The 18218-nt window shown below is 37.7% G+C and overlaps 1 protein-coding gene across 1 annotated transcript in view; it reads right to left on the bottom strand.

Annotated features, from left to right (window-relative positions):
* Window positions 1-18218, bottom strand: part of Angpt1 (angiopoietin 1) — a 243016-nt gene that overhangs the window by 45116 nt on the left and 179682 nt on the right. The window contains exon 5 of the mRNA XM_042055692.1: window positions 8641-8768. Coding sequence (XP_041911626.1) covers window positions 8641-8768 — 128 coding nt within the window. The remainder of the gene's footprint in view (window positions 1-8640; window positions 8769-18218) is intronic.

The following is an 18218-nucleotide window of genomic DNA, read 5'->3' on the forward strand; positions in this document are numbered from 1 at the left end:
ATGTGACATAGTATTTTTTTGGTCAAAATATAAAGTTCAGTATTCTTTAATCTATTATTATAAAGTCAACGCAATTAAGAATAAAAGAATGAAATTTCCATATTTTATTGACAAATTCTCCTATGCTTACATATCATAATACATACTGTAATAATTACTCTTGTTTTATAAATTTTACACAGGAGGCAAAATTTGGTGAATGGAGAACAGATTGTTTAAATTTTAGTAGCAAATAATATAGCTTTGTGTTGGGAGCAGTGAGACCCCAGATCCTGAATTTCTTGTAATCCCCTCATCTGAGTGCCTACAGCTGCTCTGAGCACGAGACCTTCAGGAGTTCCTGATGGCCGGAGAGTGGTTTCTGGTGGGTTTGGCTGGGGAGTGGCTATCTCTATATAATCTGCCCCTGAACACAATAAAGGGGGCATTCTTGGGGAATTCAAGGATGACCCGTGTCGCTTTCTCTCTCTCTGTGTCTGTGTTTTCTAACCTCCAGCCCCTTGCCCGAAGCTCGGTAACTGGGTAATAGCGCACAGAGCACAGACGGGGGCTCGGTGTGTGGCAGCTTAGTGTATGCCTCCTGACTGTGGCAGGCTTTTCTTTCCTATGTAGCCGAGTTACTTGAAGATTTAATGCTCATTTCAAAAGAGCTTGCATGCAATAGCATTTATTTGAAAACTAATTTATTCTCGCCACACTTCTGCAATGGTCTTGTCTTTGGACGTCCCTGAAACTCACGACACGTGAATATAACAGTCTGATTTCTCAAGAGCTGCACCCTGGGGAACGGCATTCCTTCATAAGTTGAATAGTAAAGCATACCGAAGGTTAGCTAAGTTGTGGGACTGAGGCAAGAGCAGTGAGCAGGCGCTAAGGGTAGGGTGTTTTCCCTGAAGCATTAAGTTCGAGCACAACGGCCAGGAATATAATGACAAGAACTGTCATTCACAGCAAAAGCTTTTAGTGTACATCTGGGTGACAGGAACTAAAACACACAGGCCCGTGTGTGCATATGAATCAGGACAGATCTCCTGAGGGCTCTACCTCCAGTTTGACACTTACCCTTCTGCCTTTATTACCCCTAGTAATCGACTCATCTCGAAATTCATACATTCTAAATTCTCCTTCTATTCCCAAGATTACTCTTCTGCTAATCTTCTAGTCTTCTCCATCTGCTCTATGTCCTCAACATGACTCCTAACAAGTCTGCCTTTAATTATAAATATTCATCTCTCCTCCTCAATTCTAATGTACTCATCCACTTATTGTTTTCACTCATTAATTCTTGGGCAATGAGTCTATATTACGAAAGGGGAAATTTTGACAAATATGACATGGATCATGTCGTCAAGATTCCTTGATATTTCAATACTGATTGCTCTCATAAGGGTAAGAAGGCAGCAGAGTCCATAATTTTCCAGCTTTAGTGACTTCAGGAATGATAGCAGTAGTGACAAACATCAAGTGGGGAAAGAAATGATTGATATTTTGGACACTTCGTGATGCATGCGACATGGGCACCCAATAGAAGGAGTATCAGATGGTAATGAGAGATGAGATGATCTCCTGGAGGTAGACCAAAGGGGTATGAGCAAGAAAATGAGAGGATAAAGAAGAGTCATTAGCAATGACTCTTCGCATATTTTGAAAACTTAATGTGCATTTTCTAACTTAATCCCAGAACAGCTTTCAAAAGGATGATTATTATATTTATGCTACAAATGCAACACTGGAGTTTAGGTTTTGTAAAAGTAACCTTCAGTGGTTATACTTATTAACTATAGGGAATCCAGGATTTGAGTTGGATTTTAATTAGATTTAGGGTTTGAGGCTTCTGTATACCGAACTCAACATTGTTAGTAGTGATGTAACGGAAAGCCAATGTTGACATCGTTAAGAACAATCTGTTACTTAAATAAATAAAGAAAAAGATCTTTTAGTGGGAAGGGAAAATCCATGAGTGGGTTTTAGTAAATAATTGTACAGATAATATACATCCGTAACTTGTAAGTGTGTACATATTTTGTGTTATTTGTTGTTATCTCTAGTTTCTCAAGCAGTGGGCAACCTACTGTCGATATTAAATGAATGTTCATTGCAGTCATAAGAAAATGTGATTACCATAACCCCAAGAAAATGAGCTATATGTGGAGTTGGGAGGGAGAATAAATTAATCAACTATTTGAGAGAAATCAAGTTAAGTGAATATTTTCAAATATCTAGAAACTTTAAATGAAGGTGCCACTAGTGACCTTGGCCAGAAAGGTTTCAGAATCTTTATAAAACTAAAGTCAGACAGAAGATTTTAAGCAGAGCATGGGTAGAAATTCCAAAGAAGCACCTGGAGAAGTTAACATTTGAAAGTGATAGAAGCGAATATATCAGGGAAACATTCTGCTAGGGGAAACTAATGTCATTGGTTTCTTAATTAAATTTTGTACCACATTAACTGATTAATCCAAAGAAGGAATCTATTTATCTGCCTGTCTGTCTATCTATCACCTATATATCATCTATCCATCTGTTGATTTTTGTCTCTCCACTATTCTCTTTCTTCCTCTGCCCCACCCCCATTTATCTCTTAATGGAACTACATACTCAGGAAAGGACTCATCACATTGATAAATGTGCAAACTGTAGAGAAAACTATGCTATGCGTTTTCAAAGACAGTCACTTGCTATTGTAATTGTACACACTTGTTTTAAATCACTCACAGTTTTTCCCCCAAACACAGCTTTCCTTTTAAAAGGAGGCGTCCACCAACTTGACATATTAAGTGCTGAGAATGCATTTTAGGGGACAACTCAGAGAAAGATGGAGGGAGAAGTCACCAGGTTGAGAAACAGAGAAATAGGTTAAGGGATTTAAAGTGGGTCTGATTCCTGTGAACACACAAAAGTAACAATGATAGTAGATGCCGAGGCAGGATGTGGGGACAACAGAGCTCAGCGGACTTGAGGGCTAGATTAAAGTTGTAACTCAGCTTTTTTTCAATTTTCCTTCCTTCCTTCCTTCCTTCCTTCCTTCCTTCCTTCCTTCCTTCCTTCCTTCCTTCCTTTCTCTCCTTCCTTCCTTCCGTCCTCCCTTCCTTCCTTCCTTTCTGTCTGTCTTCCTTCCTTCCTTCCTTTCCATGTGTATGTGTGGAAGGTTAAGTGTACATAGCTTACTCACAGCTGTGTTTGCCACGAGCACTGCCATTACTCTTAGATCTTAGATGTACTGTTGGAGGACCCTCATTGGTTAATAAAGACACTGCCTTGGCTTTTTGATAGGGCAGGATTTAGATAGGTGGAGTAGACAGAACAGAATGCTGGGAAGAAAGGAAGTTAGTCTGATGCCATGCCTCTCCTCTCTGAGACAGATGCCATGGAGCCAGCTACCAGGTCAGACATGCTAGAATCTTCCCCGTAAGCCATCCCTTGTGGTGCTACACAGATTACTAAATATGGGTTAGTCAAGATGTGAGAATTAGCTAATAAGAGGCTGAAACTAATGGGTCAGGCAGTGTTTAAATGAATATAGTTTGTGTGTTGTTATTTCGGGGCATAATCTAGCCAGGTGGCTGGGAGCCGGGGCAGCAGGAACACAGCCCGCTCCTCCTTACTACAATGTACCTTATGGACAATATAATACAGGTTTATATTAAGCATTACTTATTATACATATTTAGCATATTTACTGCATTGAAGTATTGTTATGTATGATATTGAACATGATTTACATTTATTATTTATTATTAATAGAATAGACTATTCACAACAAATCATGCAAGTGTTCAACAAGTTTGCCTAGCGAACATGATTCTTGGCTGCTGTTTATTAATACTGGTCCTGTGAAGATTAATCATGCTAATTTGTATTTTATATATATTTAAAATTTGGGTTCAATATTGAAAAGCAATGAAAGAAACCCCCATTGTTTTCTCTACAGTCTAAAGCGGAAGAAAGGAGCCTATTCCTAAAAGATTCAGGACATTTCATGGAACAAATGACCAGTTACACAAGGATTTGAACACAGAAGATCCAAAGGGCTCATTTGCTGGTCTTGTGTGGTCTATGTTATCTGGCATGCTCTTCCTGTGACCAGGGTCCTGCTCCATTTGCTACGTCTGCTGCATCTATTGATTCGATGACTGGAGTTTAGCTCTGTCCAAGAAAAGGCTAAACTGGCTTCTTCCCTGGGCAAGGCCAAAGCTTTCAAGCATTAAACACCTTTTAACTTAATACGGAGATTTAAACCCAAACAAAAAGGGGGAATTTGATTCACATACTTTTTATGCTTCTATGCTTTATACAAATTGGAATGATTAACCTTCTGGATGTTAATTATTTTTCCATAGCCTTAAATGGAAAAGGCTTAACACATTTGTTACAGTACTTTTTCAAGAATTCGAGGAACTGTGAGTTCTGAACAAAAATTTTAATATTTTAAAAAATAAGACTTATGATTTAATGACTTGTTTTTGGATGAAGCAAACTGACTACAGGGCATTTGGCTTTAAAGACTTGTGAAATGAAAGAGACATTCCATTTCCCTCTGCTGTGCCTTGAGGGGAACACAGAGGGAAAGAACCACAAACCATGAACGCTGTGAAACAGAAGGAAGATATAAAAGATAGAATTCTTGTTTTCCTTCTGCTTGAAAAATCAAATCATCCCGAGCTAACGCTTTTGCCATCCACATGACATCTGAAAAACAACCCTTTTCAAACTTTAGCATGCATTTCTTTTTGTTTTACATAGAGCAATGTCAATCAAAACAGACAGCACGAACAGGACCTACAAAGACTCACATCTCAGTGCTGAAAGCAGGAGGCAAACAGAAGCTCCCATCCCTAACATAGAAGCTGTCTCTATTGGACACTTACTTGAAAGGAAAAATTCTCCAAAGTCATCTCACAGGGAAGATGCTTAAGGGCAGGCCCTATTCCCAAGGGTAAAATGATATCACAAAAGGCCATCTCTGGCATTTTGTAGGTGTTTTTCTCAGTTCATTATGTATGGGCATTTTATGTATTATTGGTTCTTTGCTGTGTATTATTGCTTCTAATTTTGTGTTTTTGTGTTTTGAGGTGTGTGTGTGTGTGTGTGTGTGTCCACACATGTACATATAGTGTGTATCTTGTGTTTTCTCTTTGTTAATTTTTATAATTATTATGATTTGTTTTTTTGTTTTCTAAAAAAAGAAAGGCAGAAGGCATTGAGTTGGGTGAGTAGGTAGGTGGGGAGAATCTGGAAGGAGTGAGGGAAGAAAACCATGATCAAAGCATGGTGTATTGAAACATCTGTGTGTTAAATAAAAATAAATACACAAATAGTTCTGGTAACTGCAGTCCCTACTCTTCTGAAGGATGAACATTTGCTGACAATTGCTTTTATTGTTCCCTTAAACACCCCAATTTTATTGATTGCTTCATATTCCACATCATACACACTGAACTCAGTTTTACTTTTTAGTTTTCATAGACTTCAGTCTCCTTAACTTCTGATGAACTTATGAGAACATTACAAGAAGAGAAAAAAAAAGAAATGAACTTTTGGTAAGCGTATTCAGGGGAAGTAGCAGCTGTTTTGTTGATGGTACCCTAGTCTATTTGGAAGGGCCTAATATTAAATTTTCTCAATATCTTTTATTGTAATTAATTGAATATCAATAGTTTGGATCAAAAGAAAGAAAGTGAAACCTTAGAGGATATGGGGAGTGAAGGAGATTTCAATAAATTATTCCCTCATGCCTCACATATGTCTTCTTCAACTTCATATAAAAAATTGGTCGATGGAACTTCAATCATCACCAATGTAAACAATTATATTTTTAGAACTTCTCTGAAACTGGAAACAGATGCCTGCTTTCAAAGGCAATGTTCAATAGTTGCCGTATATAATTTGGGCATGTTGTCTTTCTGACATTAGGATGCTAGAAGCACACAACTGTTGGAGCTATTGAAAAGGAAAGTGAGTGTGCCATAGAGAAATCAAGTTCTCAGAACCGTGTCTGGCAAACTGTTCATGATCAATATTTTGAACTGTTCCATTAATCAGTTTCTAGATGACTTGAATGAAATTCATAAATATTTATTCTTTCCAAGGCCATGCTAAATGAATTTTAGATTTCAAATGAAATGCATTACCAGTCATAAAAGTGTAGCTATGGCAGTTTGAATCAAACAATATTACAACTTATTAGAGAATTCTGTTGGGGGAAGATAAAAAAAATACTCCTTTAAGCTTCTAATTATGAATACTTTTAGCTTACACATTGGAAAGGTCAGAACACCCTATTCTAATGTTGTAGCTGGATCCTATGTTGAACCCCTCAAGAGAGTGTTTTAAAATTACATTTCCACAAGTAATAAACAAATAATTAACAATTGCATTAAATGGATCTTTTAAGTTGTTCTCCAATACAATAATTTAATAATCTAAATTATTAAATCTGTAATATCATGTATCATTTGGACGAGAGTTAAGTAAATGTACGACGCATGTTTAATGAGTTAGATAAAATATTCCATTTGCTCTAACAGGAGCAGTGGCTTAGTGTGTAGCCTGGCTATCATTTGGTTCTCAAAACAGTTTGAAAGGTAGCTGACTTATGCTTTTATTTGAATAGAATGATATGAGTTGAAGTTCACAGAATGACTCCTTATGTGTGCTCCTGTCCTTTCCCAGGGACTCCACAGTAGCGTGAGCGACAGAGTGAAAACAGCTTTCAGGACTTGTGGGCACAGTGTGTGTGTGTGTGTGTGTGTATGTGTGTGTGTGTGTGTGTGCATGTGTGTGTTGTGTGCAGATTTATTTTTAGAATATCAAAACCCCCTCCTTACCCTCAGCTTTCCTCATCCTTGTACATTCGTATTTTATATGTTTCTTTGTTTCACTTTATTTTAAACCACAGATTTCCTAATCCAAAGACTAATGCCCAGAAAAGCAGACGACATCATGGTGCCTTTGTAAGTGACTGGGGTGGGGGGAGGAACAGAGAGGACTGCACATGCGCCTTTACCCCTTCCTGTGCTTTTTGTCCCACTTCCCCTCTGCCATCTGTAAAGCAAAACTAAAGGCTTCTTTTCAGAAGAAATTTTGTTTCAAAAAAGAAAAATAGTGAGACCACTCTACCCAGTAGCCCTATTCAAATCAGTATCAAGAGACAGGGGCAGAAAGAAATCCAGCCTTGGAGTGGAGGTGGACTTTAGGCCAGACACCTAGCCTTGGTAAGTGCATAATATCTGGTACAGGGGTCTCCAAGATTCACTTCCCTTGCTTATCAAAATTCACAGAAAATCAGGGGGAAAAAGTTAGGCTTGGTGGATGCTAGGTAGACTTGTTGAGGCTTTCATTATTAGTGCATTCTTTCCTTCATCTGTACATTCTAGTGCTTATTGATTAAGAACTTGCTATGTGCAGAAGACATGCTTAGCCCCAGGAAATCAAAAATAAAAAGCCACAATTCTACCTTGTAGAACTTTAATAATAGAAACATCGAGCAAAACTCTTGGGCAAACCTCAGAAAGACTTTCATGAGCATGTTCACAGGATTCAAAGAAGGTTCATACATAGGTGTGTCAATGAGCAGAAGACAGTGTTTTAACCCAGAACAGACTTCTGTCTTGGGACCTTATAAGTCCAAAAAAAAAAAAAAACAAAAAAAACAAAAACCTTACATGTTACAGTAAGCAGGTCTACTGCCTCTGATTGCACTGTCTTTTTCTGCCTCCCTTAAAGAGACATTTCCAGCACTACACTTCTTATATTTTGGGTTGTGAGCCTAGCCTTTAACAGCTGAGCCATCTCTCCGGCCCCAGCACTACATTTCTTTAGTACTTGGTAACTGCCTTCTTTTGGCAAATGCCTGTCTTCTCTATCACACTCAGAACTGTTTGTCTTGTATTTGTGTTTAAACAGTGACTGGCAAATGAATGGCATCTCATTCATTGTTCTGAGCGAAGGCATAAATGAATGATGTAATGGACAAGTTGGGAGGGGTCTCTAAAAGGTAAAGGATAGCAAGATATTGCTTCATTGTTTCCATGATTACTTTGGGCACTGACCAACATAAAGATGAGTCTCTTCTTCCAACTTGCACACAAGTATGTATGAGGGGAACATCCTTTCATTACTGTGTGTTAGATAGGATACATTTTTTCCCCACATCAACAGAATCAATAATTGTCTAAGGAGCTGGATCTGGCCTGCTCTTATGCTGGAGGACATGTGCATGCTGACATCTTGGGACTTTAGAAGATGATTTCCAGTGAAGGTGCATGTGACTAACAAACATTTTTGAGCACTATGATATTCAAGAAATGGAAGAAAATAAAATTTATATGACTAACGGATCAGAAGTACTGGTGTTGGAGGATGTCTGCAAAATAGGGTTTTTATCCCCTGTGGACCAGAGAAACACACTCTCTCTGAGAACACAAAAGAACAGCTGAGGTGTGTGTGTGTGTGTGTGTGTGTGTGTGTGTGTGTGTGTGTGTGCACGCATGTGCGTGTGCTCATGTGTGTGTGCGCGCGAGTGTGCATGCATGCATACCAACATGTATCATGTATAACAAACTCACAAATTTATTTGATCATATAGCAGTTCAACTAGGATCTGCTTTAGTTTACATAAACAAGTACTTCTGATTTTACCTTTTTGGGTTCTGGCATATTATTAAAATAAATAGTGTAGATTCCACTCTTATTAAAACCAGCTTGATATACATCTGCACAGTCTCGAAATGGTTTCTCTTCTTCTTTCTTTCCCCCCTTTAGCAAAACTGCAAAATAAAAGAGAGATTATAATATACAAATAAGAATATCAGCATCATTACCATCCAAATGGTCTGCAAACATAGCAGGTTTTTGCAGCCTTCACACAATATCTATATTGCATATATTGAGAAATAAAACATACCACCCCAAAGTAACTGGTAAATTGAAAATTTTTTTTTTAAAAAAAGCTGTAAATCAATTTTCATTTATATATTAATCTTACATCCATTTCCTTACCTTGGTTTTTCTATATCTTCATAAACTTCATCTTGATGGACAAATTACATATTTATATAATGCTTCCTATTGTTAGCAATTTATGTCAATGTTTCCTGTTAAATGTATAAAACACTTCTATCTACATTTCAGAGAGAAGTTGACTTATTTATTGCATTGTTGGAAATTTCATGTGTCAGGTACACGCTCTACCAATGAGTTATATCTCAAATGTCAGGGTTAAAATATGCAAAAATATCAAAGGCAGCAACAATGACAACAAAAACAAAAATAATTCCTGTCCTTGGTGTTGATGGTGCACACGTTTAGTCCCAGCACTTGGGAGGCAGAGGCAAGCAGAGTTTGAAGCCAGCCTGGTCTTCAGAGTGAGTTTCAGGACAGTCAGGGCTACACAGAGAAACCTTGCCTCAAAAAGGAAACAAAATAAAAATAAAAATCAGGAAAAACAAAAAGGGAAAACATTTAAAAATACAAGATTCTTATTAATTCTTTAAGAACTTCCTACATTCATACAGTGCATTTCGCTTAAGTGCTGCTATCACAAAGTGCAATTTCAACATAGAATAAGTACACACTGGAGAGTTCATACGACAGTGAAGAAGTGTCTTTTGCAAAATGTACGCAAAGAATCATTTAAAAACATATAGACAAATGCTTACCAAAAGGCAATTTTTAATGGCATTGGGCTAAAAGCAACAAAAAGTTTGCTAGGTTTTGCTTATAACAACTAAATGGACCATTAGTTTTCAAAATCAGTTTTTCCTAAGTACTCAGTACTTGATCACTTCTAATGTGCAAATGTGGAAAAATCCTCATTAAGTGCCCCAAATAGGAATGCAAAGAAGTATGAACTGAAATTTATGATGGCATAAGAGAAGAAAAAAACACAGGAAAATGTGGTGAACAGAAACCCATTGGGGGAAACTCATTTTTCTTTTTAGGGAGAGAGAAGAAAAAAGTCATTTATCTAAGAAGAAAATGTTTCTCTCACTGAACACACTACTTCCTGGCCTCTTGTATGTGGTTATGCAAGGGAACACATTCCCTCCTTCCTTTCTTCACTTCCTGTGCCCTGTGCTTCTCCACTGCAGGAAGATGTGGGTGAAGGGGCTATGTGTGGTTAGACACATGCTCAGAAACAGGAAGAAGGGAAAGGTTGGCTAGTTCCTCCTTTGTCGAATTTGTGTCAGTGCTGTCTAAATTAGAATTAAAAATTCTCTATATGGGAGAATCTACTATGGTTGAACTGGAAATTTTTATCATAGTGGTATGTGTGACATAGATCTTTGCTTTGATTGCCATTTGAATCAGCGTTTGAAAACCTGACAGATCATCTTTCCATAAGATGAATGTTTCCCCTTAAACACTAGGCTACTTTTTCTAAATTATTGTCAATTTTTAAAACTTTGGTTTAGGTACTACATTTAGAGTGTTAAAACTTTGAAAAATGAATATGATCTAAAAATTCATCTACAGTTTATCTCTGTTTTATTTTTAATTTTATATTGTGGCTTAAAGAAGAGTCCATCTCTAAAGGTAGCTTGACTTCCAGGTGCTTGTTAAAATCAACCTATAATTTGAAGCAGTCATAAATATTTCTGAGGTAGGCATGTCAATCACAAACAAAGCAGAATGGAGCATGGTAATAGAGAAGAAACAATAGTTACAACCACTGATATAATAATGGTAAAAACACTCATCATAGCAAACTTAAATCTCTACTCACTTTCTGTTCTACCACCAGAACAGAGAAGCCCACAGCAGGTGGAGCTCCTATGGTCTTTCTCCCCTCAAGTTCAAACCCTGCAGCTTACTAAATCCAGGGACACTAAAACCATTCGATCATTTGTAAGATTTTATTGATTTGACTTCTTAAAAAACTTAATTGACTTAAGATATTGCTGCTTTGAGTCAAAAAGAAGGAAGTAATCACATGGTATGCAATAAGCTTGATCTAAGATTAATGATTCAAAGCGCCTTTCCTACTTCTTCCTCGTTGGTTCACTTACATGTCACACACATTTGGATGCACACTGGACTTCCATTCTTGTAGATTTACCCTTATACATCATCTGTCGTGACTTCAAAGTACTACAGAGATGACTACAATATAAAAGCATTTTAAACTTCATATCTTTCCCTCTTAATTTCATGTTTCTTGTTTCTATTTATCTGTCAGGCTGCTACCTCAGCTTTGATTTACCTTAGGCTGGCCAATCTTCCAAACTCCATGTTCACTTTTTACCCTACTGACCCATTTTCTTCTCCTGTTTATTATCAGTGAAAAATTAGCGGCAATAATATAATAATAATAATAATAATACAATTAGCCTGTGGTTTTATAATTACTCTCTACTTCTTGCCTTTTCTTATTAATTAATAAATTCAACACATATTTATTGATTAAACACTTCCTACATGTAAAATTTTGTCTAGGCATTAAACATAAAGACATAAGGACTATAAAAGATTTCCTTAATGATCTCACAGCCCAAGGGCAGAAAGTTCTGTTCCCTCATGACAGCAGAAAACACAGCTCCCACTGGCACAAGCAAAAAGGCAACTTTAGGTAAGGCATGGTCAGGTTTCCAACACTGAGAGCAGAATGTGTTTCTTTATTGTCTTCATGAGTCACTTTGTTGGTTCTCTACCTGGTCACAAGATGACTGCCAACAGCCTCTAGGGCTATAGTATTACCGGTGTAAACAGAGTATCAGAAAGAGAAAAGGCAGAACATTGTTATCTTAAAGACATATGTCAAGTGCGTTGGGAGCTTTCAAGGAGAATGCACTCCATCTGCCAAGCAGACTCAGGAAGGCTGCCTCAGAGAGATAACACTTAAAATAATAAAACCTGCAGAACAGCTTAGCGGAGGTAAAGTTTAAGAGCCTGGTGTGTCAGTTCAAAGACTTCCCTCATGCAGATATCAGCAATAAATCTAGAATGTCTTGGGAAAGAGTCATTATTCATTCTTTTCACTTCACCTTATCTGGACAAGCAAATCTTTGTCATCTAAAGAGAAGAATAGGAACATGAGCAGGTGCATGTCTGTCTGTCACTAGCCAACATTCAGTCAGTAAGCAACTGGACGCTGAGACTAGCAACTGTTGACTGTGGCTTGCTTTTCTCTCCATTTGACCAACCAATATCAGCCCAGATGGTAGACGAACCACCCAACTGACTTCAGGAAAGGGCCATGAAAGCTGAGCAGAGGGTCACTTCAACTCAGGTGAACCTTCAAGAGAAAACTTCCTGGAATGTGTACTTATTAATTCTTAATCTCAGTTACCCTAGAGAACATAGAGAGCCATTAGCCCTGCTTCCAGAGACAAGACAAAACACTGGCTTCTCTTCCTAACCACTTCCCAATAGCTTGCTGCAAGAAGTCCATGACTCCGGCATTCTTTGTAAGACTCTTATGTGGTGAATGATCCAAGGCTTTTCAATTTTTAAAATTATCTGTCCAAGGAAAAACCTAGTGGAATTTTCTGAACCACATCATTAGGGAGATCATAGCAGTTGGAATTGACCTGAATCTGTGATTCCAACAGGTCACTGAGGTTCAGTGAGCATAAGGAGAAGTAAAAATGGCAAACTTGACACGGGCCAAACATGCTCAAAACTTGATTGATTTAGTCTGTACTTCCTGGCCAGGTGCATGGGCATTTTAAGAAAACTCTGCTTTGAAGACATTCCCCAGAAATCTAAATAATTTACAAGGACTTTGAGAAGTAGAACGCGGTCCTTCTTCACACTAACAAGGGTGTGAAAAATGAGGTATTTACAGGTGGTCCACAGTTCAGTCTTTTGTAGACAACATAGACATAAAGATGAAAGATACTTCCCAGTGATGTTACAGTATATGCACAAATTTGTAGTTATAAATGTACATTAAAGTTTTTTATAAATTAAATTTTTTCATTTATTTTATATCCCGACCTCAGTTTCCCCTCCCTACTCTTCCCTTGTTCCCTCCCCCCATCCACCTGTTTCTTTTTGGAAAGGGGGAGTCCTCTCATGGGTGTCAACAAAGCATTGCATATCAAGCTGTGGTAGGACTAAGTGCATCCCTTTGTATTAAGGCTTATTTAGCAACCCAGTATGAAGAAAAGGTTCCCAAAAGCCAGCTCAAGCATTAGGGACAGGCCTTGATCCCACGGCTCAGAGCCCCACAAATAGACTTACCTACACAACTGTCACAGATATGTAGAGGGCTGAGGTTGATCCCATGCAGGCCCCCTAGCTGTTGGTCCAGAAACTGTGAGTTCCTATGAGACCAGGTTAATTGTTTCCTTGGGTTCCCTTTGTACTTAGAAATCATATGGTATTTTTGTCATGTCTAAAGTGCACATCCAAAGATAAATATCTGTGGATAGATAGCTTTGTGTGATGAATTTAGCCTACAGAAAACTGGCTATATATATATGGATCTATAAGCACACACACAAAACACATAAATATCTACATTCTATTCTTAAATACTCTTAATATGAAGCTGAATCAAACTAATATTCCTCTTTTTTTCAAAGCTACTGGTCCTCCACATATTCTCTCTGACACTGGCGTAAGGGAAACCAGACCTGAATATAATTTACTTACTACATTGTCATTTCAATTAGTTTATTCTGAACTATTCCACTTTTATATGAAATATTTAGATGTATATTACATAATCTATAAATTCTTAAATATTTTCACAGTGGTACTACCATAATCATATTAATAATAAAGTCAGCTTGTGTTCATTGAATACTACCAAATGCTCCATTCTGAACTATGTACAGTTTGTGTGGAGTGTTTCATTCCACCCTTGTAGATAACTTACAAGAAGTTTTTGGGTATATTACCATGTAAACTCAGAACCAGTAATGCATCTTAATCTCATTAAAACTTGTAAGGGGCAATGCTCAGTGGCTCCAGTGATGAGAGACATGGCTGTGGGTGGCCAGCTTCTGGAGTCAGACCAAGCTGAAATGAACCGCCAATAGAACAGCTGACCGAGATGCCCAATCACTGCCATTCTCAACAGCAGAGTCACACACAGTTTCTTAGGTAGTTTGACACAGGCCTTAATTTTGAATTAGTACAAGCTTTTCTCACGGAAGAAGGCTGCATAGGGAACTGATAAGAGGCAGACGTGACAGATGTTGACATGAGGATAAAAGGGAGCCACAGGCGGCAGAATTGACCATGAGATGGGGATCCCCGTCAGAAATGGGCATCTGTGATGATCTGCAACTTCAAAAGCTAATGGGATTAGAAATTAAGCGGTCCCTGGAGCTGGGCCTAGGGCAGGGATGCAGGTCAGTCGTGGGGAAGCCGTCTTGTGTGCCAGGAGGCTCTGGGTTAGACCTCTAGTTTCATGGTACATTTTTTTTAATATGAAAGAATGGCACATAGTTTTAGTGTAGTTTGATCAGTATATCTGAGTATGTTTTCCAATGGCCTTGTAATACAAAATAACTCATATGTAAATTTTAATTGATATTCATTTTTTCTGGTATGAAAATAAGAGCAGAACAAAAATATCTGACTGAAAATTTAAAATGGAGTTATGAATTTTTGTTTAATGAAGCAATCAATCATTTCTCATAAACTCTTTTTCTGTGTTTTCTCTTTGGGAACCCTACCGGCAGTTATGAATGCCGTGTGACCCCTGACATTTGTTCAGAAGGTCACTTCATTACCAAAGATATTTCAGGTTTCATGTGTGTTAATTTCCCATGTAATGTCTTCAGCCTGTATTGATTTTACACAAAAGGCTTCCCGCACATGTGGGAAAGCTTAAAAAGCCTGGTTTATGCTCCGTCATGAGTGGACAAATAACTGATTTCAGCAAAAATCCATTAACATGGAATGAAAGTCCCCAGGCAGTGCTGGACGCACAGAGAGTCCCTGCCAGATGCTTCTGAATTCTGCTACAACAGAAAGTCTTCAAGGTTTTAAAGCAGATAAGGGTTGACTGTCCCCATGTGACTGGCACTTCCCTTTTACACGTGTGATAGTATAAACTTGAATTCTTGACTTCTCATTCAGTGCCACATGTGGCTCCATTCTGTTCCTGGGACTTCCTAGGGAATTAGGAGAAGACAGGGAACAATTGGTTCATACTATGAAGAGGGTAGAATGGGTTAAGACACCAGGCAAGCACTTGGATGTGTGATATTTTACCTGGCAGCCAAGCCGGACCTAAAACTAATGTCCCTGTTTCTGATTTTTCTATCTATGCCACCCTGTACTGCCCTCCAGATGGTGTATTCTATAGCTGCTCCAAGAAACTCAGAAAGGAACATCGAAGTCAGATATGTGGGTCTTGAGGGTTTACTATGGTTGAGATTAGTTGTATGTATATGTGTCTACAAGTTTAAATATCTGAGCATCCTTCCCTTCACAATTGTGTTTCTACTTAAAACTGAACCCTAAGTTTAAGTTCATGGTTATGCAAGAACTCATTCTAATGTGCAATTATAATATTCATATTTAAATATGAGTATAAATCCATGTAAATATACAAATTAAAAGAAGTCAGGCATTGATATCACCTTTATAGTTTCAATTTTATAAGTCCATTATAAAGGTGGGTCATCTCTGATAGGTCCCATATTAATACAATTCAGCATAGACGATCTGGCTTGGAATGTGAGTGCCATAGCCATCTCTAGGATTAGAGATGACAGTACTCAAAAGTAGTAATAATTCTTTAGCCTAAAGTAAATTAAGAATTTATATAAAAAGCCAATGTTTTTATATTTGTTATTTATTACTATTATTGTGTGTATGTGTGTGTGCAGATGTGCATGCATGTGCGTGTACATGTGTGTGTATGTGTGTGTGTGTTGCATGCACACACAGTGCCACAGCAGGTGTGCACAGCTCAGAGGAGAACCCTTAGACATTGCTTCTCTCTGTCACTGTAGGATCAGAAGATTGAAGTCAGGTAATAGGGATTAAATGTTAAATGCCTTTTCTCAGTCATTCTGTCACATGTTGAAGCTTTTATGGATTACTAGAATTTTAAAAATACTTTGTAGTTGTTTTTTAGAAAAATCTTATGCTAAAATACATTTGTATGTATTTAAAGCTAGATGCATAGTATAATGTGGTTGAGATTTTACTCTTTATCCTCCCTTCTGAAAATGTACACATTGCCAGGACATTTTTACTCTACAGTTCATAAGATGCACGCATATTTAATTATTGAATGGTGCTGATGGAGTGTGTTTCTCTCAGAGAACTCATTGGTGTCAAGTCCTATGCCTAACTAGCCCTTGCTGACACAGTGCAATCTGGATTCATAAAACAGCTACAGAACTTGACTTGTGTGTGGTTGAGTCCAAGAAACTTAGTTGAGGCTCTATTCAAACTATTTGTACTTCGTTGCCTGAACTAAGAAAGCTGTGGGAGCAAAAGAGAAGCAAGGATGGAGGTTTTTCATCATTGTGTTGGAACATGAAGGAGACTCTATTTTTTTAAGGGTCCTTTCATGCTGGGAATGTCCAGTCCTGGCCGGAACCAGGAGATACCACTTTGCAGATAGTTCATTTAGTGTCTGAAGGAGGAACTAATTCTGAAAGAGAACCACAAAATTTCAAATCTACCTCAAAAGTTGTGGTTTAGAAATAGCTCATGGATGAGATCAGCAGCTGTAGTTTTTAATTTTGCTATCACTAGTTCAGCTATCCACTATTCTCCCTCCTCCTTTTTTTTTTTATAGAAATTGCAGTTTTCCAAAAAGCAGATAACATGCTTCATCTGAAAGAAGAAACACACTATGTCCAAAAGTAAACAGCCACTTTCCCCTTAAGCCACTCGCTCTGTTTTATGAAAGGAAGTGCTAGATAGTGCGGTTCATTTTACGGAAACTGTATATGTTTGACATATAATTTTCTGTCAAGATAAAGCATTTCCCCCCACTAAATGCAAACAAGGGCTCGCTATAGTATGCAGCCGATGACTTTGTTTATTTTCCTTTCTCCTTCTACCTAATGTTAAATTGTACAGTACTAGTGGTCAGCAAAACATCAAGTATCTCACTCAGTCAATGAAAGGGATATTTCCTATTTTCCCAATATTTATCTGAGTGTCTTTTAAGGACTTTTTATTTCCTCCCAAGACTTGCCATGTTTTTAGAGTCATTCTGAACTCAAGAGACTTGCAGTGCAAGCTACCCCGTCTCTTGACTGGGTGATCTGCTTCAAAGACTCAATAGATGCAATGGCAAATTCCTTTCAGATGGTAGAATTGTTGTGAGAACAGAGCCAAAGGATTCTTCTGTACTGGGAAGGATGCGAATGATTTGATTCACCTTTCTAAAGAAGGCCAGAAGACTGACAATAATGATCACATGTTCATACCATTGTAATCAGCCTCTGGGAAAGGCACTCTAGCCCAAATAATGCAGAGCACTGAAAAATGTGTCTTATCAGTCATTGCGGCTCCCAGACCATGTGAAAGAATCTTTTCAAAGGACTCCCATGGGAGATTCCTATAACTTACAATGTGAATTTTTAGTCAGGAACTGAATATGTTATTATGCCCATGGCCTCCGCATTTATTCTTGTTTCCTTTCTCTCCTATGCATTTGCCAGTGCAAAACTTTTACCTATGCTTTAACATTAAAGTTTCTTGAGAGTAGATAGTCTTCAATCTATGCAACTGAGACAAGTATGTATATATACATATATGTGTAAACATACATATATGCATATGTATATATTTAAATATACAAATATGTATCTTTACATTTCTCTTCTTCTGGGAAGGGGACACCACTCCTAACTACTCTCCTGCATCACATTTCTCATTAATATCCACTCCCTAAGTTGCTGGTGTTATTTTTTAAAATCTAATTATAAGGCACTCTGAATTTGCACTTCCTGCCTTATTTTAATTTTACACTTAGCATTTTATAAAATGAGCTTATTATCTTAGTAAATAAATTCTTTGAATCTATAAACAAATGCATGCCTTTGTAAATGGGCTCCACTATACCCCTCCCTGCTCTTCTTCAAATTTGTGGTCTCCTTTATCAATAATTGTTATTGCATATACATATGTTTCTTAATGATGTGTTCAGTATGTGTAATGTTACTTGTGTGTATACTTTTAGATTTTTTTCTAAAATGCAAAAGCCATTCCATTCCATCCCTTTGTACTGACAATGGACTGTAATTGGTTTAGAGGAGGGGAAAATCCTGCCTCTTTTATCTCTCTCAGTT

This window comes from Arvicola amphibius, chromosome 9, assembly GCF_903992535.2.
Source record: "Arvicola amphibius chromosome 9, mArvAmp1.2, whole genome shotgun sequence".
Classification (NCBI taxonomy): Eukaryota; Metazoa; Chordata; class Mammalia; order Rodentia; family Cricetidae; genus Arvicola; species Arvicola amphibius.